Source organism: Eubalaena glacialis, chromosome 4 (assembly GCF_028564815.1).
Source record: "Eubalaena glacialis isolate mEubGla1 chromosome 4, mEubGla1.1.hap2.+ XY, whole genome shotgun sequence".
Classification (NCBI taxonomy): Eukaryota; Metazoa; Chordata; class Mammalia; order Artiodactyla; family Balaenidae; genus Eubalaena; species Eubalaena glacialis.
In genome coordinates, this window is record NC_083719.1 from 62,923,150 (window position 1) to 62,947,852 (window position 24,703).

Below are 24,703 nucleotides of genomic sequence, written 5' to 3' on the forward strand. Positions count from 1 at the left end.
ATTTTTTTAAATAAGATGTGCTATTTGACTTTATTTTTGGTATAAGACTTAAATTTTTCTGACTACAGGCAGTTGTTAATTTTGCACTATCTCCATGAGATGATGATAACTTTCACAATGGGGCCTCTGATAGAAGAGTTAGAGTTATGGCATTTTCACAGCATGCCAGCATGACTGTAGGCAGCAACTGTTAAAAGAAAAAGGAGCACTCATTTCCTATCTCCCCTTCAGTCCTCCCCACACCTAGGCAACTATTTTCTGTCTCTATAGATTTACTATTCTGGACATTTCATATAAATGGAATCATAAAAGATGCGATTTTTTTAATGCTTTTTCCCCCACGTAGTGTAATGTTTTCAAGGTACATCCATATTGTAGCATGCATCACTACTTAATTTACTTTTTTTGGCCAAATGATACACACCACATTTTATGCATTCATCAGTTGATGAACTTTTGGGTTCTTTCTACTTTTGGAGCTTTACGAATAAAGCTGCTATGAACATCCATGTGCAAGGTTTTCATTTATCTTGGCGTGAAATGCTATTTAACCTATTGAGGAACTGTCAGACTGTTTTCCAAAGCAGCTGTACCATTTACATTCCCACCAGCAGTGTACAAAGGATAGAATTTCTCCACATCTTTCTTTACATTATCACTAAACACTGTCTTTTTTATTATAGCCATCCTGGTGGGTGTGAAGTGGTATCTCGTGGCTTTGATTTGCCTTTCTCTGATGGCATTTATGTCCAGTATCTTTCCATTGGCCACTTATATATCTTCTTTGGAGAAGTGTCTATTCAGGTCATTTGCCCATTAAAAATTGTTTTTTTTTGTGGGGGAGCTGTGCTGCTAGGCTTGCGGGATCCACTGGACTGCCGGGGAACTCCCTAAAATTGGGTTTTTTTAAATCACTGAATTGAAAGAGTTCTTTACATATTCCAGATACAAGTCTTATCAAATATATGATTTGCAAATATTTGCTCCCATTCTGTGGCTTGACCATATTGGCTTCTAAATACATTGAGTATGTATTTGTGAAAGTTGTATATTCTCTAGAGAAGAACAAAATGTCATCACTGCTTTTATTAATACAGCTTTATGTAAAATATATTGTTCTACGAATGTGCATATGCATGTCTAACTCTTGTTTAAAAAATAGTGTATGAGGTAATCTATAATATTTTAAGGGTACGATCTAGAAAGATCTTTTTAATGGATTTTAAGTTATGGATTTAGATTTGTTAATGGATTTATTTTTCCCTTACATTTTCTGATTTGCTACTATTGTTAAAGGAAAAATTAGAACTTGTTCTGAACTTTTCCACACTATTCAGAATCTCTTCACAGATTTCAGCTCCATCTCTTCTTCACCTGAGGCATTTCCACTCTAATCTTCTTTTTTAGTTAGCTTTCTCCTTTATGTTACTAGGTATCTGGAATTTTCTTAAGGTCTTGAACTTTAAAACTTGAAATGCTAGCATTTTATTGACTGAAATAGAGTGCCACTGTCTTCATCAGATTGACTAGCTTTATTCTAACCAGGATGAATTGTATTGACAACATAGGGTGCCTAAAAGAGCTGCTGAGGTAAGATTTATAACCATGTGCTATTGCAAGAACATTTCTTACTGGAATTGGTCTCCTGTGGTAGAGGAAGGATGAGGCTGAAATGGGCCAGGGAGTCTGGCATGTTTATCTGTGGGGTCATTTTCCCTGGGGTTATCCTTAATAGTACCTTAATAGTCTGTTTTTGAATGTTCTCGATTGTGTTTGAATTCTTCAAAGGATTTGGTAAAGCTGTCAGTTAGTCATTCTTGCCAGGTTTATGCCTGTTGAGTGATACAATATGTGCATTGTGCTTTTTATATATATCTGTGATGACGACTGCACTAGTTTTATTAGCATTAATTTAACATGACCACATGACTCATGAGAAACAGACCAAATGGGATTTATTAAGCCCAGCCGCAACAAATCCCTTGCTTTATAGTACAGTACTACTCTGTGGTTTAAATTATGGGGAGACTTTTGTTCTTTAAAAAAAATGTTGATATGTCACATCTCCTTAGGTTATTTTAAAAACAAAAACGTCTTCCTGATGTGACAGTGGTATTTGCCATGGTATAATGCTAAACATCAAACAATTTGTAAAGTAACGCTGAAACGTTAAATATCACCCAGGCAAGCAAAATTCTATTTGACTTAAAAATTTTTTAACCACACTTAGGAGTAAGTACTATTCCTTTTTAACCGAGTCTTGATTATCGTCATTCTCACCTCTTTTAAGTCACAGACTCTTGTCCCTTTATGAATTTGAAAGCTAGGAACACTGTACTCAGAGAAAAATATACATGTACACACAGCTTTATACACAAATTTAGTAGGTTCTTAAATTATCTGTACATGAGTCTCTGATCCCACATTGTCTGCTGGTGTTCAGTTGCTTCATGGATTTATCCTGTCTGATTAGTTAGTATTCATTTCTAATCATAACTTAATTTCTTGTTCTCTCAAACTAGATATGTTCTTATTTTTATTTTCAATGCAGATGCAGAGTTTGCAGGGCGGTACAGAAGCCATCGCTCAATTGGATCAATTAGAAGCTGATTATTATGATCTGCAACTTCAGTTGTATGAAGTGCAGTTTGAAGTCTTAAAGTGTGAAGAGTTACTGTTGACAGCACAACTGGAAAGCATCAAAAGACTTATATCGGGTATGATGTGTCTATAATACATAAGTCCACAAAAATACATTTGAATGAATGATGGAATTTCCCCATGTATTTGTTTGCATACATAGGGAAAATGTACATGGACACCAGTTTTATTTCTTCTGTTGAGGCTAAGAAAACTTAATGTAAAGTCAAACAAGTGATTTAGTAGATGTAGCAGTGCAACTATGTTATTCCTTCCTACTTACTTTGTAAGTAACTTGCTTTGTTGCTTCAGCCAGAATCTGTATTCTCAAATATTTTATTTGGGAGACAAGGTTCTTGGCATTTTACATTGAGCACTTAACTATGTGCCAGACACTGGCACACACGTTCCCCCTAAGAGGTATATTTCCTAATCACTATTTTACAAAGGGGTAATGGCTTTGCCTGAGGTTATAGAATCAGTGAGTGGATCAGAGCCCTGTTCTGTCTGGCTCCGTAGCCCATGCTCTTAACCACTACCCCTTGTTGCTGTTTTGTAACAGAAAAGAGAGATGAAGTGGTATACTATGACACTTATGAAAGCATGGAGGCCATGCTGGAGAAGGAAGAGATGGCAGCGTCTGTGCATTTACAGAGAGAAGAGCTACAGAAACTTCAGCAGAAAGCACGCCAGCTAGAGGCAAGACGTGGACGGGTTTCAGCCAAGAAAGCATACCTCAGAAATAAAAAGGTATAATAGGTTACATATTTATTGAATATAACCTTAATTTTACATCTTGCTTTTATTCATTACTTAATCTTTGACCCATATCCAATAATTCTAACCCAATTTGTCACTAATGCACATACCTTTTAAAACTGAGTAAGAGTTATGTCTTCTCAATACTTGGGCCATTATATTGACATTATATTGTTGTCTGAGCATTACCCTCTTAAACACATTGGAACAGCCAGTGGTGATATGCTGTTTGCCTCAGCCACCCAAAGGTGACTCTGATCATGACTACAGGATTCCATGTAATGCAATTCCCGGCTCCTTTTTATTTTAAGGAGGCCAGGGATGCTCTACAATTAAGTTGACTGGTTCTGACCTCAGTCTTCAAGGAAATTTTTATTTATGTATAAAAGTGTGTACCAATTTAATCTATATTCTTCACTCTTCATTCTTATATTAAACTAAATCTGAGGTAGGGAAACTCAGCCCTGTAGCTTCTGCCCATTTACACCGCAGCCTCTGATCTGCTGTGACCTATCGCAGCACACAGCCAAGGGTCTCTGAATGGTCTTACCCCCTGTCCTCCCCTCTCCCTGCCCCCAGACCCCCAAATCCAACAGCTTAGGTGACAGAACTGCAGAGGGAAGGAGGAATGACAAAAGAAGGCTGGAAAGAGAGGAACTTAGAAACACTGTTCTGAGAAGAAAGATCAATCATACTTTACCAAAGATCAGAATGGCTCTCTTTGTAACAGCAGCCTACATTCCTTGTTGTCTGCATGTCAGCATCCCCAGGGTCACAGGCTCCGTGGTTAATCTGGCACCCACACTAGAATTTCATACCCAGGGGTAGTTCTCTGGCTATAAGTAAATCATGCCCTGCTTCTCCTCTTGAAAGAACAAAGATGGTCTCTGGCTGTGCCATGAGGACTTGAGGTCTATGCTTTGTGATTAAACTTTTTAAGAAGAATAATAGAAATAACATCGTTCTTTATGTATATTATCTTCTTTTATTCTCCCAGTAGCCAAAAAGCATTCTGATACTTGATTTGGTGGCAAACCCAGACCTGAACATTTCTTTGTCCTACTTACTTTGACTATTCATCTGTTTCGCTGCAAAAACATCAGTAATACTTATTATGGGGTGTTGCGTCAGATCCTGCTGGAGTTACTGGGCAATAGACGGTGTATGCAACATATCACCTTTCTAAAATTAAAAAAAAAATTAATTTTGAAACACATCTGAGTTCTGTTCTTGATAAGGAATTGTAGACTTGTATCCTCATTTTATAACCAAGGGAACTAAGGCTTCCAGTCGTTAAATAAATTACCTAAGGAAAAGCAGCTAGTATGGGTCAAAGTAGGATACTATCCTAGGTCTGTGTGACTTGAAAGCCTGAGCCATTATATCACTACATCATGCCACTTTTCCCCCTTGGAGACTGCCTTGGACAGGTTCAATCCATGATCAATACTTGTTAGGCAGTAGAGTCAACGCAGTGTGGGTAAAGATAGGAAGGAGATAAAAGAGCTGCTTTAAAATACAGCTTCCTGGCCTGAAAGGTTATTCATGTATGACTTAACGAGGTTATAAGACTAATCTTTTGGTATAGCTTTGAGAGTGTTAGAAACTAATGTTTATCTGGAGGACTTCTCCGGAAGGACCCAGAGAAAATGAAGACTTAGCATGGTGCCACTAGGAAGTTGCCAGATGATAGGGTATGTGTAAAGAGCACATATCTCTTAATATTATTTTCATGTAAATCTCTAGCATACTATTATTGTACTTTCTAGTGTTTAAGGTCTCTTTTTAGCTCTGAAGTCTATGATCAGAAGATTCAGATTTCATGATATTGTTTAAACCAATCCGGGCAAAATCATGTTCTTTACTTCATCAGAGAGCACTTAAGAAACAGAGTTTAAGTCAAGAGTTATGTGTCCTTTTTTGCTCAGACTAGTTAAAAGAGTACAATAATACTTAGAATCTTCTGGCCACAGTCTTCAGATTTGAAAGAAACTTTTGAGATTATCTAGGTACACCCCCCTTCCACTCTACCATGCCCCATTCCTTCCCTTCCAAAAAAAGGGAGAAATCAGGAATTCTACAGATGTTAAGTAGTTTAATAGAAGAGTCTTTTAAGATCCTAATTATTTGGCTTATGCTGCTTTGATATTCCGGATGAGAAACCAGAGGTGGCTTACTTGCTGTGTAGGTATATGTTAAGATTAAACTTTATCAAATTGAATTAGATTTTGAGTCTTTCAAGTTTCACTTATATTAAAACACATTTCATGTATTTATAGGAAATTTGTATTGCAAAACACAAAGAAAAATTCCAACAGCGCCTTCGGAGTGAAGATGAATACAGAACCCACCACACAGTACAACTAGTAAGTTTGCACTCTGGAAGACTTAGAATAAAACTTCGAATTTTACATATCTCAAAGTGAATAAAATCTGTAGAGAATAAGAAAATGTTATAGCTAGATGTTAGCATTAAGTCACTGTACAGCCATTCCTCAGTGTCCATGGGGAAATTGGTTCCAGGACACCTGCCCTTCCAACTCCCCCAACCTCCCCACCAAAATCTCCAGTCCCTTATATACAATAGCATAGTACTTGCATGTAACTTGTGCACATCCTCCTATATTCTTCATCTCTAGATTACTTATAATACCTTATATAATGTAAATGCTATGTAAGTAGTTGCCAGTAGGCAAATTCTTCGAGTTTTGCTTTTTGGAACCTTCTGTGGTTTTTTTGCCCCCTGAGTATTTTCAATCCGAGGTTGTTTGAATCCAAGGATATGGAACCCACAGGTTCGGAGGCCCAATTGTGTATATACTTCCTTATAGCACAGCTTCCTCTACCAGTGCAGTCCCACACAAGAGTGGTATATTTGTTACAGTCTGAACCAACATTGGCACATCATTACCACCCAAAGTCCACAGTTCATCCTTAGTGCTGTACATTCTATTGGTTTTGCCAAATATATAATGACATGAATCCACCATTATAGTATCATACAGAATATTTTCACTGCCCTAAAAATTCCCTGTGCTCCACCTTTTCATACCCCTCTCTCCACAAACTCCTGGCAACCACTGATCTTTTGTTTTGCCTTTCCCCCGAACGTTTAATTGGAACAATATATGTAGCTGTTTCATATTGGCTTATGTAACTTGTAATTTGCACTTAAGGTTCCTCTTTGTATTTGCATGGCATGGTAGATTATTTCTTAGCACTGAATAATACTCCATTGTCTGGATATACCACAGTTTATTTGTCCATTCACCTGGTGAAGACATCTTGCTTCCAAGTTTTGACACTTATGAATAAAGCTGATAATGTGGGAAGGTTTTTGAGTGCACATTAAGTTTTCAGCTCTTTTGGGTAAATAGCAAAGAGCATGATTGCTGGATCTTAAGGGAAGAGTATGCTTACCTTGTAGGAAACTGCCAAATTGTCTTCCAAAGTGGCTGTACCATTTTACATTCTCACTAGCAATGAATTTAGAGTTCCTTTTGCTCCATATCCTCCATTTAATGTTGTCAGTGTTTTGGAATTTAGCCATTCTAATAAGTGTGTAGTGGTACCTCATAGTTGTTTTAGTTTGCAGTTCCCTAATGGTGTAGGATGTTGGGCATGTTCTCACAAGGCTTATCTACCATCTGTACCTCTTCTTTAGTAAGTGTTAGATGTTTTGTTCATTTTTAATTAGGTTATTTGTTTTCTTATTGTGGATAATAGCCCCTTTCAGATATGTCTGTTGCAAATACTTGCTCCTAATCTATGGCTTGCCTTTTCATTCTTTGACATTATCTCGAAGAGCAGAGTGTTTTTTTTGTTTGTTTGTTTTAATATTATTATTATTTTTTTATACAGCAGGTTCTTATAAGTCATCTGTTTTATACATATTAGTGTATATATGTCAATCCCAATCTCCCAATTCATCCCCCTCCCGTGCTGCTTTCCCCCCATGGTGTCCATACGTTTGTTCTCTACATCTGTGTCTCTATTTCTGCCTTGCAAACTGGTTCATCTGTACCATTTTTCTCGATTCCACATATACGCGTTAATATACGGTATTTGTTTTTCTCTTTCTGACTTACCACACTCTGTATGACAGTCTCTAGGTACATCCACATCTCTACAAATGACCCAATTTCGTTCCTTTTTATGGCTGAGTAATAGTCCCTTGTATATATGTACCACATATTCTTTATCCATTCATCTGTCGATGGGCATTTAGGTTGCTTCCATGACCTGGCTATTGTAAATAGTGCTGCAATGAATACTGGGGTGCATGTGTTTTTTTGAATTATGGTTTTCTCTGGGTATGTGCCCAGTATATGCTGGGTGATATGGTAATTCTATTTTTAGTTTTTTAAGGAACCTCCATACTGTTCTCCACAGTGGCTGTATCCATTTACATTCCTACCAGCAGTGCAAGAGGGTTCCCTTTTTTCCACACCCTCTCCAGCATTTGTTGTTTGTAGATTTTCTGATGATGCCCATTCTAACTGGTGTGAGGTGATATCTCATTGTAGTTTTGATTTGCATTTCTCTAATAATTAGTGATGTTGAGCAGCTTTTCATGTGCCTCTTGGCCATCTGTATATCTTCTTTGGAGAAATGTCTATTTAGGTCTTCTGCCCATTTTTTGATTGGGTTTGTTTTTTTAATATTGAACTGCATGAGCTGCTTGTATATTTTGGAGATTAATCCTTTGTCCGTTGATTCGTTTGCAAATATTTTCTCCCATTCTGAGGGTTGTCTTTTCATCTTGTTTGTAGTTTCCTTTGCTGTGCAAAAGCTATTAAGTTTCATTAGGTCCCATTTGTTTATTTTTGTTTTTATTTCCATTACTCTAGGAGGTAGGTCAAAAAAGATATTGCTGTGATTTATGTCAAAGGGTGTTCTTCCTATGTTTTCCTCTAGGAGTTTTATAGTGTCTGGTCTTACATTTAGGTCTTTAATCCATTTTGAGTTTATTGTTGTGTATGGTGTCAGAGAGTGTTCTACTTTCATTCTTTTACATGTAGCTGTCCAGTTTTCCCAGCACCACTTACTGAAGAGGCTGTCTTTTCTCCATTGTATATCCTTGCCTCCTTTGTCATAGATTAGTTGACCATAGATGCGTGGGTTTATCACTGGGCTTTCTGTCCTGTTCCATTGATCTATATATCTGTTTTTGTGCCAGTACCATATTGTCTTGATTACTGTAGCTTTGTAGTATAGTCTGAAGTCAGGGAGTCTGATTCCTCCAGCTCCGTTTTCTCCCCTCAAGATTGCTTTGGCTGTTCGGGGTCTTTTGTGTCTCCATAGATTTTAAGATTTTTGTGTTCTATTTCTGTAAAAAGTGCCATTGGTAATTTGATAGGGATTGCACTGAATCTGTAGGTGCTTTGGGTAGTATAGTCATTTTCACAATATTGATTCTTCCAATCCACGAACATGATATATCTCTCCATCTGTTTGTGTCATCTTTGATTTCTTTCATCGGTGTCTTATAGTTTCCTGAGTACAGGTCTTTTACCTTCTTAGGTAGGTTTATTCCTAGGTATTTTATTCTTTTTGTGGCAGTGGTGAATGGAATTGTTTCCTTGATTTCTCTTTCTGATCTTTTGTTGTTAGCGTATAGGAATGCAAGAGATTTCTGTGCATTAATTTTGTATCCTGCAACTTTATACCAAATTCATTGATGAGCTCTAGTAGTCTTCTGGTGGCATCTTTAGAATTCTCTATGTATAGTATCATGTCATCTGCAAACAGTGACAGTTTTACTTCTTCTTTTCCAATTTGTATTCCTTTTATTTCTTTTTCTTCTCTGATTGCCGTGGCTAGGACTTCCAAAACTATGTTGAATAATAGTGGTGAGAGTGGACATCCTTGTCTCGTTCCTGATCTTAGAGGAAATGCTTTCAGTTTTTCACCATTGAGAATGATGTTTGCTGTGGGTTTGTCATATATGGCCTTTATTATGTTGAGGTAGGTTCCCTCTATGCCCACTTTCTGGAGAGTTTTTATCATAAAAGGGTGTTGAGTTTTGTCAAAAGCTTTTTCTGCATCTGTTGAGGTGATCATATGCTTTTTATTCTTCCATTTGTTAATATGGTGTATCACATTGATTGATTTGTGTATATTGGAGAATCCTTGCATCCCTGGGGTAAATCCCACTTGATCATGGTGTATGATCCTTTTAATGTGTTGTTGGATTCTGTTTGCTAGTATTTTGTTGAGGACTTTTGCATCTATATTCATCAGTGATATTGGTCTGTAATTTTCTTTTTTTGTAGTATCTTTCTCTGGTTTTGGTATCAGGGTGATGGTGGCCTTGTAGAATGAGTTTGGGAGTGTTCCTTCTTCTGCAATTTTTTGGAAGACTTTGAGAAGGATGGGTGTTAGCTCTTCTCTAAATATTTGATAGAATTCACCTGTGAAGCCATCTGGTCCTGGACTTTTGTTTGTTGGAAGATTTTTAATCACAGTTTCAATTTCATTCCTTGTGATTGGTCTGTTCATATTTTCTATTTCTTCCTGGTTCAGTCTTGGAAGGTTATACCTTTCTAAGAATTTGTCCATTTCTTCCAGGTTGTCCATTTTGTTGGCATAGAGTTGCTTGTAGTAGTCTCTTAGGATGCTTTGTATTTCTGTGGTGTCTGTTGTACTTCTCCTTTTTCATTTCTAATTTTATTGATTTGAGTCCTCTCCCTCTTTTTCTTGATGAGTCTGGCTAAAGGCTTATCAATTTTGTTTTTCTCAAAGAACCAGCTTTTAGTTTTATTGATCTTTGCTATTGTTTTCTTTGTTTCTATTTCATTTATTTCTGCTCTGATCTTTATGATTTCTTTCCTTCTACTAACTTTGGGTTTGTTTGTTCTTCTTTCTCTAGTTCCTTTAGGTGTAAGGTTAGATTGCTTATTTGAGATTTTTCTTGTTTCTTAAGGTAGGATTGTATTGCTATAAACTTTCCTCTTAGAACTGCTTTTGCTGCATCCCATAGGTTTTGGATCATTGTGTTTTCATTGTCATTTGTCCCTAGGTATTTTTTGATTTCCTCTTTGATTTCTTCAGTGATCGCTTGGTTATTTAGTAACGTATTGTTTAGCCTCCATGTATTTGTGTTTTTTACAGTTTTTTCCCTGTAATTTATTTCTAATCTCATAGCATTGTGGTCAGAAACGATGCTTGATATGATTTCAATTTTCTTAAATTTACCGAGGCTTGATTTGTGACCCAAGATGTGATCTATCCTGGAGAGTGTTACGTGTACACTTGAGAAGAAAGTGTAATCTGTTATCAGATGGAAAGTCCTATAAATGTCAATTAAATCTGTCTGGTCTGTTGTGTCATTTAAAGCTTCTGTTTCCTTATTAAGTTTCTGTCTGGATGATCTGTCCAGTGGTGTAAGTGAGGTGTTAAAGTCCTCACTATTATTGTGTTACTGTTGATTTCCTCTTCTATAGCTGTTAGCGTTTTCCTTATGTATTGAGGTGTTCCTATGTTGGGTGCATATGTATTTATAATTGTTATATCTTCTTCTTGGATTGATCTTTTGATCATTATGTAGTGTCCTTCCTTGTCTCTTGTAATAGTCTTTATTTTAAAGTCTATTTTATCTGATATGAGTATTGCTACTCCAGCTTTCTTTTGATTTCCATTTGCATGGAATATGTTTTTCCATCCCCTCACTTTCAGTCTGTATGTGTCCCTAGGTCTGAAGTGGGTCTCTTGTAGACAACATATATACAGGTCTTGTCTTTGTATCCATTCAGCCAGCCTGTGTCTTTTGGTTGGAGCATTTAATGCATTCACATTTAAGGTAATTATCGATACGTATGTTCATATTACCATTTTCTTAATTGTTTTGGGTTCGTTTTATAGGTCCTTTTCTTGTGTTTTCCACTTAGAGAAGTTCCTTTAGCATTTTTTGTAGAGCTGGTTTGGTGGTGCTAGATTCTCTTAGCTTTTGCTTGTCTGTAAAGCTTTTGATTTCTCCGTCAAATCTGAATGAGATCTTTTCTGGGTAGAGTAATCTTGATTGTAGGTTCTTCCCTTTCATCACTTTAAATATATCGGGCCACTCCCTCTGGCCTGTAGAGTTTCTGCTGAGAAATCAGCTGTTAAGCTTATGGGATTCCCTTGTATGTTATTTGTCGTTTTTCCCTTGTTTCTTTTAATAATTTTTCTTTGTCTTTAATTTTTGTCAATTTGATTACTATGTGTCTTGGCGTGTTTCTCCTTGAATTTATCCTGCCTGGGACTCGTTGTGCTTCCTGGATTTGGGTGGCTGTTTCCTTTCCCATGTTAGGGAAGTTTTCGACTATGATCTCTTCAAATATTTTCTCGGGTTCTTTCTCTCTCTCTTCTCCTTCTGGGACCCCTATAATGAGAATGTTGGTGCGTTTAATGTTGTCCCAGAGGTCTCTTAGGCGGTCTTCATTTCTTTTCATTCTTTTTTCTTTATTCTGTTCCGCGGCAGTGAATTCCACCATTCTGTCTCCCAGGTCACTTATCCATTCTTCTGCCTCAGTTATTCTGCTATTGATTCCTTCTAGTGTATTTTTCATTTCAGTTTTTGTATTCTTGGTTTGTTCTTTAATTCTTCTAGGTCTTCGTTAAATATTTTTTGCATCTTCTCTAACTTTGCCTCCATTCTTTTTCTGAGGTCCTGGATCATCTTCATTATCATTATTCTGAATTCTTTTTCTGGGAGGTTGCCTAGCGCCACTTCATTTAGTTGATTTTCTGGGGTTTTATCTTGTTCCTTCATCTGGTACATAGTCCTCTGCCTTTTCATTTTGTGTATCTTTCTGTGAATGTGGTTTTCATTCCACAGGCTGCAGGATTATAGTTCTTCTTGCTTCTGCTGTCTGCCTTCTCAATAATTGATATGTTAATAGTATTGAGTCTTCCTATACATGAACAAGGAATATCTCTTTATTTAGTTCTTCTTTGATTTCTAAGAGTTATAGCTTGCCTCATTGATCTTGTTCACATTTTATTAGATTTATACCTAAATTTATCTATCTGCTTTTTGGGGTGTGGTAATGTAAATAGTTTTGTAGGGGTAATATAAAAGGTTCATAATTCCAGTGTTTCATTGCCGTTACGTTAGAAAGCAGTTGGCTTTTATATGTCAACCCTGTACCTTGCAATCTTGTTATAATTGTGTATTAGTTCTAGTAGCTTTTTTGGTGGTTCTTTGAGATTTTCTATAGACAATCAGGTCATATGCAAATAAAGGCAGTTTAGTTCTTTTGTAGCCGTCTGTATACCTTTTATTTGCTCTTCTTATTGTGTTAGCTAGGATTTCCAGTAGGGTGTTGAAAAAGAGTGGTGGGAGGAGACTTCTTTGTCTTTTCCTGGTCTTAAGAAAGCTTCTAATTTGTTGTGATTAAGAATGATGTTAGCTGCTGTAGGGGTTTTGATGTTATCCTTCAAGCTCATTTCGGCACATATTAGCTAAAACTCTTGAATTTAAACACGTAAGAGTAGCCAAACTACCCGTAAACTGTAAGATTCATCTTAAATCAACAGCAAATTTATTGTATTTTTATTGTTCAGTACTGTTTTCATGGGCCAGGAACTGCTTTGTAAGGAAAGTCAGACTGTGGGCCAGCTTAAGAGTTAGATGAATAAGAATGCCTCCTACTCTCACCATCGGCCCCTGCGCTGTCAGCTTTAAACTCCACACTTAGAATGCGTTCCTTATTGCGTGAAGGTTTTGGATTCTGATAAAATGCCAATATTTTTATGGATGGAGGAACTAATTAGCCTTTTAGAATGAATGAGTATCAAATCCTTTCTCAAAGAGTTTTACGTGGCAAAGATGAGTAAAAAGAGGAAGTTGATATTTGGGGAAATCTCAAAGATGAATGTCATTTGCCTTATAATTTTGCCTATTTACCGACTTTGGGTGGAATACCTCACTGTAGGAGAATGAATCCATTAATCATCAATTCTTCTTAACATGCAAAGCTAGAGGAAAATGAAAGTTGGCTTAGATCAAATCTGGTTTTAAACCACCTTTATCACACACACAAGTGTACAGCTCATAAGTTTTCATTTTCACTAGATGAACATATGCATACAGCTAGCACCCAGCTTGTTAAACAGTGTTAACAGAAACTCAAAGCCCCTTGTGTCACCATCTAGTAAGTATTCCCTACCCACCCCGCCTCCACAAAAGGGTAAATTATCTTTGTTAAATAACTTTGCCCTAGCTAGCCAGAGGGGGAGAGGTGATATTCACCCCAGGCCTGTTACTCACTAGGCTCTTAAATACAGTACTGTGCTCTATGAAAAGTCCATACAAACCCATCAGTTCATGCCTGAACATGTCTGAAACTTTCTCTTTCCATTTGGGATCTTTTACATAATAGTATGATCTGACTCTGGTTATACCGGCTGACAGACCAGCAAAATGATGGATCAGTTTTATTTCTGAACTTCACATTCAGCTATTTGTATATTATGTTTAGAGATGCAGATTCAGAGTTTGAAAACGCTGAATATCTCTTAGACAACTAATTTTTTTCTCAAGTACTAAGCACTATATTCATTAGATAAAACACTCTAAGTATAGAAAAATCTCTTCATCTCTGAGCCAGTGCTACTTGATAGGCCTTAGAAGACCCTTTGTCCCTGAGTATCCCATGGCATGTATCCCAGTGTGGGAAAGTACAAGCTCACTCCCAATTCCAGGTGGTTACCAGATGTAAATATGAGATTTTTTCAGTTCCTTCCTTTTGTTGGCTCAGCTATTTGAATGGAACTGAGTATGCAGTAGGGGTGAGGAGTTGGGATAAGTTCTTGCCTCACTGTGTCCTTGAGCCATTCTGGGCTTTCCTTTGTAAAGGACAGAATCTACATGGGACCTTTATTTCTTTTAATGAAGAGCTCAGGTCATATCTTCTTTAATTTCCCATCTGGAAACCTTTAGGATTATATATAGCAATCTGGGACTGTTACTGAGAGATACCTAACTTTTTATCTACTAATAAATGGCCTTTGTGACCTCTTAAGACTCCCCAAGTGAGAGCTCTCCAAAGGGAAAAGGTCTTCTTGACCTGCCATAAGAAGAGATGGAAGAATGTTCATCTTTACTCACCCTTGGCACACCCCTGCACCCTAACCATGAGTTCCATGGGCTGATTTATATACAAAGGATTCAACCCACCTCACCAAGAGATAGAAAGTGGAACCGATCTGTATTGTATGTGATAGTTACATCTCTCTGGGGACGTGGTTGGCCATCGTGGCACTCTTCAGTGCATTCCCTATTTGGTAACTACCTATCTGTCACCGGACCCTCAGTAGTGAGGTTGTCAAAAGCACTACTCCCACTCTTTATCCTCCTGCCAAGAATTCCACTTTCTTTCCTTTAGAAAGGGCAATTCGTGTTTAACTTGGCCAACATTGGGTGGGTGGTGATACTGTTAATCCAGTTTGGGAATACAAAATCAAAGAGGTTTGGGATTGGGGAATGGGAAGGAAAAAAATTGAATGAGGTATTAAAACACACACTTAGATTTGTGGCAAGAGGAACAGGTTCAGTAATAGTAGACATTATCTGCAGAACATCAGGCTTAACCCGTATATAATATCTAAATTACCAAACAAGTGGTTGTTTTTTGTTTTTAAGGTCAACTATTTGAGTTAGCAGAATATAGCAGTTACAAGTATTGCATAATAAAATTGTTCAAGCCAGAACCCCAAAAATGAAACATTTTTCAGTTCAGAGAAAATATTTACTTTACAGAGTAAACGTCTTTTAATTGGTAGGTCATGCAGAAAGTGAAACAACAATATCATTTCAATTAAAACTGATAGTGTTTCATGCCACAAAACATTGCTTAATACATCATTCTTTGGAGTAATCCAGCTTACATATTGGGAGAACTCTCTTTTTTTCTATTAATGATAAAATATAATGGGACACATCGTAATGGAATTACTCTTTTTTTTTTTTTTACCAGAAAAGAGAAAAATTACATGATGAAGAAGAAAGAAAAAGTGCCTGGGTTAGCCAAGAAAGACAAAGAACACTGGATAGACTTCGAACCTTTAAACAGGTAGTAAAAGTATGGTCAATTTATTATTTTTCATTGCTTTTTAAACAGAGCCACATATATACTCCTATTGTAAGATTTCTTTTATGAGAAAAACTTGATTTTCCCTTTATTATCTAGAAAACAATTTTAGTTATGGCAGTCCTTGGCTTACCACTTCAATGATAGAAGAGGAATGGTCAGGGCCTCTGGGAAGCCTGGATTCCTCTTGAATTTAATAAAGTTAGTTCACAACTGACTATCCATTTTAAGCACCAACTTGTTATTAATTCTGTGTACATCAACACTGTGGTAATAATCTGACCAATGGCAGAATTAGAGGGTGCATCAACATACGTGAGAAATGCTTCAGCAGTTCTCTTGCCAGGCTTATCCATGACTCTGGACACTGATATCACAGCAGCTAAGCATTTCCTTGGAATGTGCTTAAACTAGGTAGTTCTGGTTCTTAGCAGCACTCAAGAGCCTTACTTCTACTCTTTATTCTGAGGGGTCTCCTTATAGGTGAAGGGAGCTTTTGATCAAGTGAAAGAGTAGGGGTGGGTGGGAATGGGGTCCTTAACACAAGGATAAGCTTTGTGTTAAGAAAGTGTTGTCTGCCAAATGTGTTAATGCTAGGTTTTACCATAGTAAAAGAATGAGAGTTCTGTGTGTCAGTACTCCAAAAAATTTTATTCGTTCTCCTTCTATTCTATCATAAAATGCATATATTGTTTTCAGAGCTTTAAAAAATGCCATGTTACCCTTTGAAGAACATTAATGTTTTAATTTTTTATCTGTAAGCATTTGAAAATACATGTAAGAATCTAAGAATAGTTTTTTAGCTTTCTGCATACCAATAGCATATATATGTTTGACATCATTTGTTTTGTATTTTACACTGCTGCTATTTTTCCATTTAAATTAGTACTTTTATTCACTAAGGATCTTTCTTTAATCATTTGGTAATTCTGAACAGTTGATCTCTTAAGTGGATAAGAGGATTTGATGATAAGCAAATAATAAAGAATTTGGTGATAATTATTTGTAAGGTATTACATTTTGGTATTTTGGTTTTCAGTATATTTTCCCTGAAAAATCACAAAAGCTTTAAAATAAAATCTTGCATTGGAGGGAGAAAATAAACAGCCATTTGTTCATAAATTATAATCTAACCAGTTATAATAACTTCTGATTTCTTAGAGATACCCAGGCCAGGTCATACTTAAATCAACCAGATTGCGACTGGCTCATGCAAGAAGAAGTGCAGCCAGTCCCGTGTCCTGTGAAGACCAGTGCGACCCTCTGCCAGGAGCGCTACAGGTAGAAGAGAAAAGTGAGGGAGTGGAGGAAGGAAGGGGCAAGCTCGGGTCATCACAGACAACAGAAGCCCAAAACCTCACACAGCTTGAAGACAATTCATCAGCACAACTTGAAGCTACTTTGTTACCTCCTGGTGGTGTTACCTCTGAACTGCCTCCCGCTGTATCTCCTCCACTTCTGAGCAAGATTGACCCTAAACCAGGTTCTGCCACAGCAGATCCACTCCCCCCACCTCTTCCTCCGGCACCTCCCCCGCCACCTCCTCCTCCCCCACCGCCACCGCCTCTGCCTGTCGGTAAGGACGGCGCCCCAGAGACACTGGAGAAAGGTCTGCCTAGAGTGGAGGGGAACGAGAAGAGGATCCCAAAGTCAGCTAGTGCCCCCTCAGCACACCTCTTCGACAGCAGCCAGCTCGTCAGTGCCAGGAAGAAGCTCAAAAAGACTGCTGAAGGTTTGCAGAGGAAGAGAGGTGAGTTAAAAAAAAAAAAAGATTTTTGAGTTCATCTGTTGACTGAGGCATGTAGTTAAAGGACTGTTTATTTCCTAGGACATTACAAAGCTTTAAACATTTTATTTTTGGACATTATTTGCTAGCAAACAGGTTTTCAGGGTCTCAGCATGGCAGAATTCTTACCAACCCATGTTTGTAAATGTGTACAGACACAAATATGGACCTGCTTGAGCTCTTAGGGATGCTTTTTAAATTATATCTTTTGACTTGATCTATTTGGTAACATGTATTAGGTGGCTCCTTTTGTGTTAGAATATGATTTTAAATCTCAGAAATACAAGAAAAGGGAAGCTATCTGGTCAGGAGAACATTGGCAAAACCATGTAACATTTGGCTACATATTTATTGAGGACCCTGGCATATCTTGTATAAAGAAGCAAAGAAGAATAGGGAGTAATATGTATAATTTATTGCATGTCAGATATGCCTTAATAAAGATGTTTTTGAAACAGCAAATAATTTTGGCCCTTAGGAGCTTTAGCATTCACGGAGAGAGCATTTTATTTGTATATTACGTTTTAATCTGAGAGACCATCCTATAAAATATTTCTTACCATAGCCCAAGTAGAATTTCATATGTAAAGCACTTATTAAAGAAAAACACACACACACACAGTCACCATAATGAACCAGAATTTAATTTTTTAAAATTAAATGTGCAGTCCAGTCACTGTCTGAATTTAGATTGGACTTTTGCATTATGGAAACTCTTTAGGAGTCTCACCCATAATAATACTAAAGATCACCCCCCAGCCCCCAATCTGCTCACTTCTCTCACATGGGAAATGATAGGAATACCAGTAATGCCTGACATGGAATTTGGGTCTTGGGATTTTTTTTTTTTTTTAAACAAGCATAATTAGTATCCCCTGTGTTCTGGCAATGTTCTGTCCATGCTTCATGGTCCCTTCTGTAGATGTGTTTTTAGCATCCTGGGCTATCACAGTCCTAAAGTCTGGAGGTTACACAGTTCCTGACTCTAAGTGCAATCATAATTGTTCTCTTTCATTTTCTAAAGTGAGCTCACCCATGGATGAGGTGCTAGCTTCCTTGAAGCGTGGTAGTTTTCATCTGAGAAAGGTTGAACAGCGAACTCTGCCTCCTTTTCCTGATGAAGATGATAATAATATCTTGGCACAGATAAGGAAAGGGGTAAAATTGAAGAAGGTACAGAAGGAAGTCTTGAGAGAATCCTTCACGCTTCTGCCCGACACGGACCCTCTAACACGGAGCATCCATGAAGCTCTTAGAAGAATCAAAGAAGCATCCCCTGAGTCAGAGGATGAAGAGGAGGCTTTGCCTTGCACAGACTGGGAAAACTAACAAGTAAATGGTCTTACTTTTCTTCAGTAGTGTTCAGTAATACAGCTTTTGTATTGGATGATGAGGTCTGTTATATTCATTGAATCTGAGGTTCATTATTTATTATACAGCTCAGTTATAGCCTAGATCATAACTTCAGGTTTTACTTCTGTAGTTTCTGGAAACATAACAAAAAAAGTACTTTACAGAGATGTTCCTGGGTAAATGCTGTGTTTTTTTATATCCTGCTCATTAAAAATTTCTTCAGTACAAGCTATATCCCAAGTAAAAAGGATAGTCTTATTCTAGTAAAGTGACAGTCTTATTCTAGCTTTAAAAAAACAGAAAAGGCTTTTTCTAACTTAGGTATTTCAGTTGCAAACTGTTATGCGTATTGAATTTTGATGCTTTGTTAGCTGCCCACAAGGGAATCTAGAAAAGTCATTGCATTGTCGGATTATTTAGCTTTCTAAGCCTTCAAAGTTTATCATTTAGGGCTTATTGTAATTACTGCATTGTCTAGATAAAATGGCAGCTGACATATATAAAATGGCAGCTGACATAATATACATATCTTATTGAGTACCCTGTGGGAATTGGTACACATTTGGCATTCTCCCAAGGTAATACAGAGTTGTCCCCCACTACGCTTTAATAAGCTAATTTATATAGTTATGTGGCACAAATTATGCTAAATACATAGAATTGGTAAAGATAACACATGCTATAAATCAAATAGTATATCGAATTGCTGATGACCATAACTGAAATAATATTTGTGCAGAATATAAAGTATGCAAATATATTCTATTAATCATTATGCTCTCTTGATGGAATATGTATCTATGGGCTTTACTAAAGGGGGAAGTAGGTGGGAGTAGGTAAAGGAAGAATCACTGTGCCTGATCATAAGAACTACCAGGGGGAGCTTATTAAAAATGCATATTCATGGCCTTCACTCCCAAAGATTCTGAAAGAATAGAACTGATATATATGTAGGCATACATCTGGATTTTAAAGACTTATTACAAAAAGATAAAACAAAACCCAGAAACTGTGTCATTAGTTTTTAAAATATTGATTAAATGTTGGAAGATACTATTTTGGATATATCAGAATATTACTAAAAACAGTTTTTACCCTTTTGGGCATGGGTCCATCAGGAAAATGTGCCGATTCCACACTCCCCAACTCCACCCCTCCCCACCAGCATCTGCACTGTAGCTTAACAGAAAGCATGAAAAATCTTGATAAGTGGTTGGGTGTTAACTTTAATGTGCTCTAACCAACATTTGATAGTAACACTGTCTGCCATGGCCATGGGTCTTGGGACTGTTGGCACCCTTTTTTCCTGTTAGTTGTAGAGGCCTTAATTATCGGTCACTTACTGTTTTTGGATCCCCAAATAATTTCAAACTATTTGTGCTTGTACATATGTACACCGTGCTTTGTAGAGGAATGTAAATGTGTCCACTCAAGTGTGTGAGTGTGTCTAGAGACTCAGGTGTGCCTGACTGGGAATCTTTCCCACACTGGATGACTGTAGATTGTGTCCCACTTCACAGTGCTTGCTACCTCTTGCCTTGTCCCCTTCAGCATGTAGCTTCTCAGTAAACCCCTAAACCTATGCCAAAAACTACCATGTTGGCACTGATTAGGTAATCCCAGTGCTGGACCTTCACATAAGCATGCATTTCGTATATTCAAGTAGCTGGGATGTTATTTATAGCTTTTGGCTGCTAATTTAACCTTATGTCAGGTGTTAAGAATATGTCCATAATGAATACCACTCTGAAAATTGCCTAAAACCTTCCCTTTTTTTGGCTGATTGTTCATGGCTGGTGTATGTAGTATAATGTTGAGAGGAACAATGGAATACTGCCAGAAAATGCATGCACTGGGATAGTGGCAAAGTCACTGAAGACTAAACGTATCCTACGCCAGAAGCAAACCACAGACTAGTTGTGATCCCTGCCAGCTGAGCAGCCATAGATAAAGAGCTATCTATCACTGCCTGTGTGTGGTCTTAGGGAGTCTTTTTTTAATATTTTATTTATTTATTTATTTATTTATTGGGCTGTGCTGGGTCTTAGTTGCGGCATGCGGGATCTAGTTCCCTGACCAGGGGTTGAGCCCGGGCCCCCTGCACTGGGAGCATGGAGTCTTAACCACTGAACCACCAGGGAAGTCCCTAGGAAGTCATTTTTAAAGGCTCTGAACTTTTAGACCCTTTTCTACAGATGGCTAAAAAGGCTGTAATTTGTATTTCCTATTAATTGGTTTCTTTCTTATAGATTCAAAATAATTAATCTAATTACATACTTGTTTTTGAAGAACTAATTTCTTAAAACTTCATGAAATAAAAACTGAAGGTCCTGGACATGTTCAGCCTCATCCTCTAAAAACTCATCTCAGACCTAGCCGTAGGTAATAGTGTCTTTGAAGGGGATTTCTACACATAAGGAAATATATATAATTGTATAGACTTATTATTTCTAACTTGTTTCCTGTGGGGTCCTTCTTAAACTCATAAGTAACTATAATGATGGTGTCCAACAGAAATATAATGTGAGCCACATTAAAAAAGTTAAAAGTGATGGGTGAAATTGATTCTAGTAATATTTTACTAAATGATACATCCAAAAGAGTATCTTGTCAATATCAAATTCCACAATGTAGTTTACTTTTTTTTTTTTTTGGGTACTGAGTCTTCAAAATCCAGTGAGTATTTTACACTTACTAGTAGCACCATCTCAATTTGGATGCCAAGTATTCATTGGTTAAATTGAATAGTCGTACCAAAACAACCAAGTTGTGCTTAATGGAAAAGTATTTTTTACAAAGTTTTAGATTTTAATTTAAGTCAAATTCAAATCAGTTTCTCAGTCACGCTAGACATATTTCAAGTGCTCAAAAGCCACATGTCAGCTTTTATCTGACAAGTAGGCCATATATATGTTTCTCCTGTGCTGTGGGTCAGTGCATGGATCTCGAACACAACTATTTTGAATTTTACAAAGTCCTCGTAAAATCATCCATTTAAAGACAGTACTAGCTCTGTCCTCTAAATCTCAATTATAATGACAGCTCTCTCTGGTGTATTTTAAACTTGCCATTTGATAGTTCTTATTATACTGGCAGTTTTGAGGCAAAGATTTTAGATTGTATTTATCTTTTTAGTGTATAGTTTTGACATAAAATGTTAAGAGTAAAAGGAAGAAAAGTGAAAGTGAATCTAACATACAACCTTTTTAAAAAACTCTTTTCCCCAGCTTTATTGAGAATAATTGGCGTACATCACTGTATAAGTTTAAGGCGTACAGCATGATGGTTTGATTTACATATATTGTGAAATGATTACCACAGTAGGTTCAGCCAACATCCATCTTAAAGAAAAGAAAGAAAAAGGAGAGAAAAAAAACATTTTCCTGTGATGAGAACTCTTTAGGATTTACTCTCTTAGCTACTTTCCTGTATATCACACAGCAGTGTTAACTATAGTCATCTTGACACATGACCTTTTAACAGTGATCAAAATCAAAATCCATGTTCAAATTTTGTTTTAATTTTTTTTAAGAATACAAACATACCCTTTTGTAAGATTTTTTTATACATCATCTATATAAAAAGGTCATTTGAAAGAAAAAACCATCAGTGTTCATACTGGATTTTGTGAAAGGTGTGAGGGAATATATATACATACTGTCTTTAATAGGCTGTCCTTTTTAACATACAGTATTACTTTTGTTTGTAAACAGGTGACTCAACAGAACGAAAAAAATACCTACAGTTGAACATCGGCTCTTACAAAATTGTAAACATGGTTCCACAATTGGATTCCATTAGATCCAAAGTGTATTGGCTCAGTGGTGTGAAAAAGGAAGCACAATTGTCAAGTTATCACTTTTCCAGTCATTCCAGCAGATGGTGGTTAACATGAGTTTTAGATGTGCAATGTTCCTGACTGCAACGGAGAAAAGGCCTTGTGAAGATTTCTGTTTTTTAAGCACCTTCCCCACCTGTCTACCCATTTACATCCTTGTAGTGGCCAGTAAAGCTAGGGGTCGTTATGAGTTGGAAGAACACTGGGTTGACAGATCTACTGTGAGCTGCGTTGAGATTCCTTTGAAATCCATCGTTCAGTGCACTGAATAGTCGTCTGCCCAAAATACAGAGCTTCTTCCATATCAGCTTAAGTAGTGTGACATTCTGAAAAAGAAGTTAATCATGATAGCTATAGGGCAGGAATTGGAAGAAATCAGATGGAAATGCACTGATAATTCCCACATTACTCATCTCCAAAGGAATTTTCATAAAGATGTTCTACAACATCTGAAAAGATACATAACCATGGAGATACACCTATAAATGTGTTTACCACAACGTGATGCATTTAACATGGCCTATTTTTAGAAGCCCACACACTTACAATTTGTAAGGTTTCAGAGTAAAAATTTCCATGCTTTTAAATAGCCCTTCATAACTGTGAATTTATAATAGTTTGAATTTTATGTGCAGCATTGTTTATGAGAAGCAATACTTTGTAATTTGATATTTCAAATTATTTTTAGTCTTTTTGTTTGAACTATTGCTTGATTACTATAACTCAACATGACTTTCCTATTGAGAATCAAAAATCAGGATTCAATAGTAGGGATGCAGATCTTAAGTCTTTTTTAACATGCACCATTTGTTTTTATTTTTATGCTCCACAATGGAAAAAAAAAAAACATGCTCTGCAAATGTACAGAGAGTAGACAGGCAGAAAAGCCTCTTTGGCTGGCATTTCACTATCTTCACATGCTTGGAGTTGAATTTTGGGAGAGAGCCTTTGTTATCGTCACTAAATTCTTAAACATGTGTATGTAGCTCTAGGTGCTGATTTTGCTGTAATGGAGTCCTGAAGAATGCATGGAGCCGATACGAATTCTCAGCAGGACTGTTGTGGGCTTGAATGAAGGTAGATATGTTGGACCCAGTTTACAGTACTCTGTAGAGTGTAATTCTGTGTAAGACAGGTCTTGACCATTATATGAATGGCTGACATACCAAAATGAACTTTATTTCTTATGAGGCAGTTCTCTGGCCTAGACCCAGAAAGCAGTCCTGAAGTAAAAGCCCTCAAATGTATCTGAATTAGTGATCCTGAAGGAAAAAAATGCTCACACCTTTGTTACTTGAAAATGTTATTTCCTTTAAAATAATTATGGAGAAAATTTTCTGGCAACAGGTTATATAAAACAAAATCTGCTTAAATGTTGACTACGTTTATTGATGAGAATATGAGCATTTTCACAATATATTGGCTTTATTCTAGCATCATTCTTACATCTTGTCTGAGAATATTAGAAATACAGATCTAATATAAAGTTAATCTCAATCCCCTGATTACAGTGGGGATGGGTTGTAGATTTTTGTAACACACCTTCAGTAACGCATTGAAACATGCCTTTTAACCTAAAGAATGATTGATTTGATATATTTGAAAAAAATTTTTAAAGCAAATTTGCAAATCTTAAATCATGTATCGATTTTATGCCTTTGGATGCTTGTTCATAACAGTTTTTTCAGTTTTGTTTCATTTATTGACATTTAGAAAAATACAGGAGGATCTTATGTCATTATTGACAGCAGAAGCACTGGAACCTTAATATGTCTAGAGGAAATTGCTACCCACTTAGTGTTATAGCTGGGATTCCATTAAGAGACAATGCTCACTTTTAAAGGGTCCTATAATCTGTTTTCCTGAGCCACGTTGTAATAAGTCTCTAGCAAAGAATGCAGGGTGTTCAGATCTGCATGAATCCTTCAGGAGTGCATCCACAGCTGGAAGCGTACCCCACCACAGCACTCCTTGAAGGTTGTCCTCACACTTGTAGAGCCTCACTAGCAACCCCTATGCTCATTCTCTGGTAGCAACTTTCTCTCCAACACATCCACTTCCCTTCCTCTGGATTCAGGTTCCTCCTTCCACAAAATTACATGTTAACTGTAGGTCATCAACCTTTGGAGTTCTCACAAATATTAGAATTTCAGATAACTACAGTCCATGTGTCCAGTTGAATCTACATGTTAATTAAAAAGCCGTTTCAGAGCCCAACAAAAATTATATAAGCACGGTTTCCTTCTTAACCTT

At 37.0% G+C, this 24,703-nt stretch overlaps 1 protein-coding gene across 3 annotated transcripts in view; it reads left to right on the plus strand.

The window, feature by feature from the left end:
- Positions 1-23,049, plus strand: part of JMY (junction mediating and regulatory protein, p53 cofactor) — a 75,559-nt gene extending 52,510 nt beyond the window's left edge. Inside the window, exons 5-11 of one of the 3 annotated variants that reach the window (XM_061187936.1) lie at positions 2,552-2,717; positions 3,203-3,390; positions 5,679-5,765; positions 15,360-15,464; positions 16,635-17,223; positions 18,284-18,591; positions 22,326-23,049. In XM_061187936.1, the coding sequence (XP_061043919.1) occupies positions 2,552-2,717; positions 3,203-3,390; positions 5,679-5,765; positions 15,360-15,464; positions 16,635-17,223; positions 18,284-18,588 (1,440 nt within the window). In that variant the 3' untranslated portion in view covers positions 18,589-18,591; positions 22,326-23,049. The remainder of the gene's footprint in view (positions 1-2,551; positions 2,718-3,202; positions 3,391-5,678; positions 5,766-15,359; positions 15,465-16,634; positions 17,224-18,283; positions 18,592-22,325) is intronic. The other 2 variants (XM_061187937.1, XM_061187938.1) reach the window with 2 other exon arrangements.
- Positions 23,050-24,703: the final 1,654 nt, after the last annotated feature.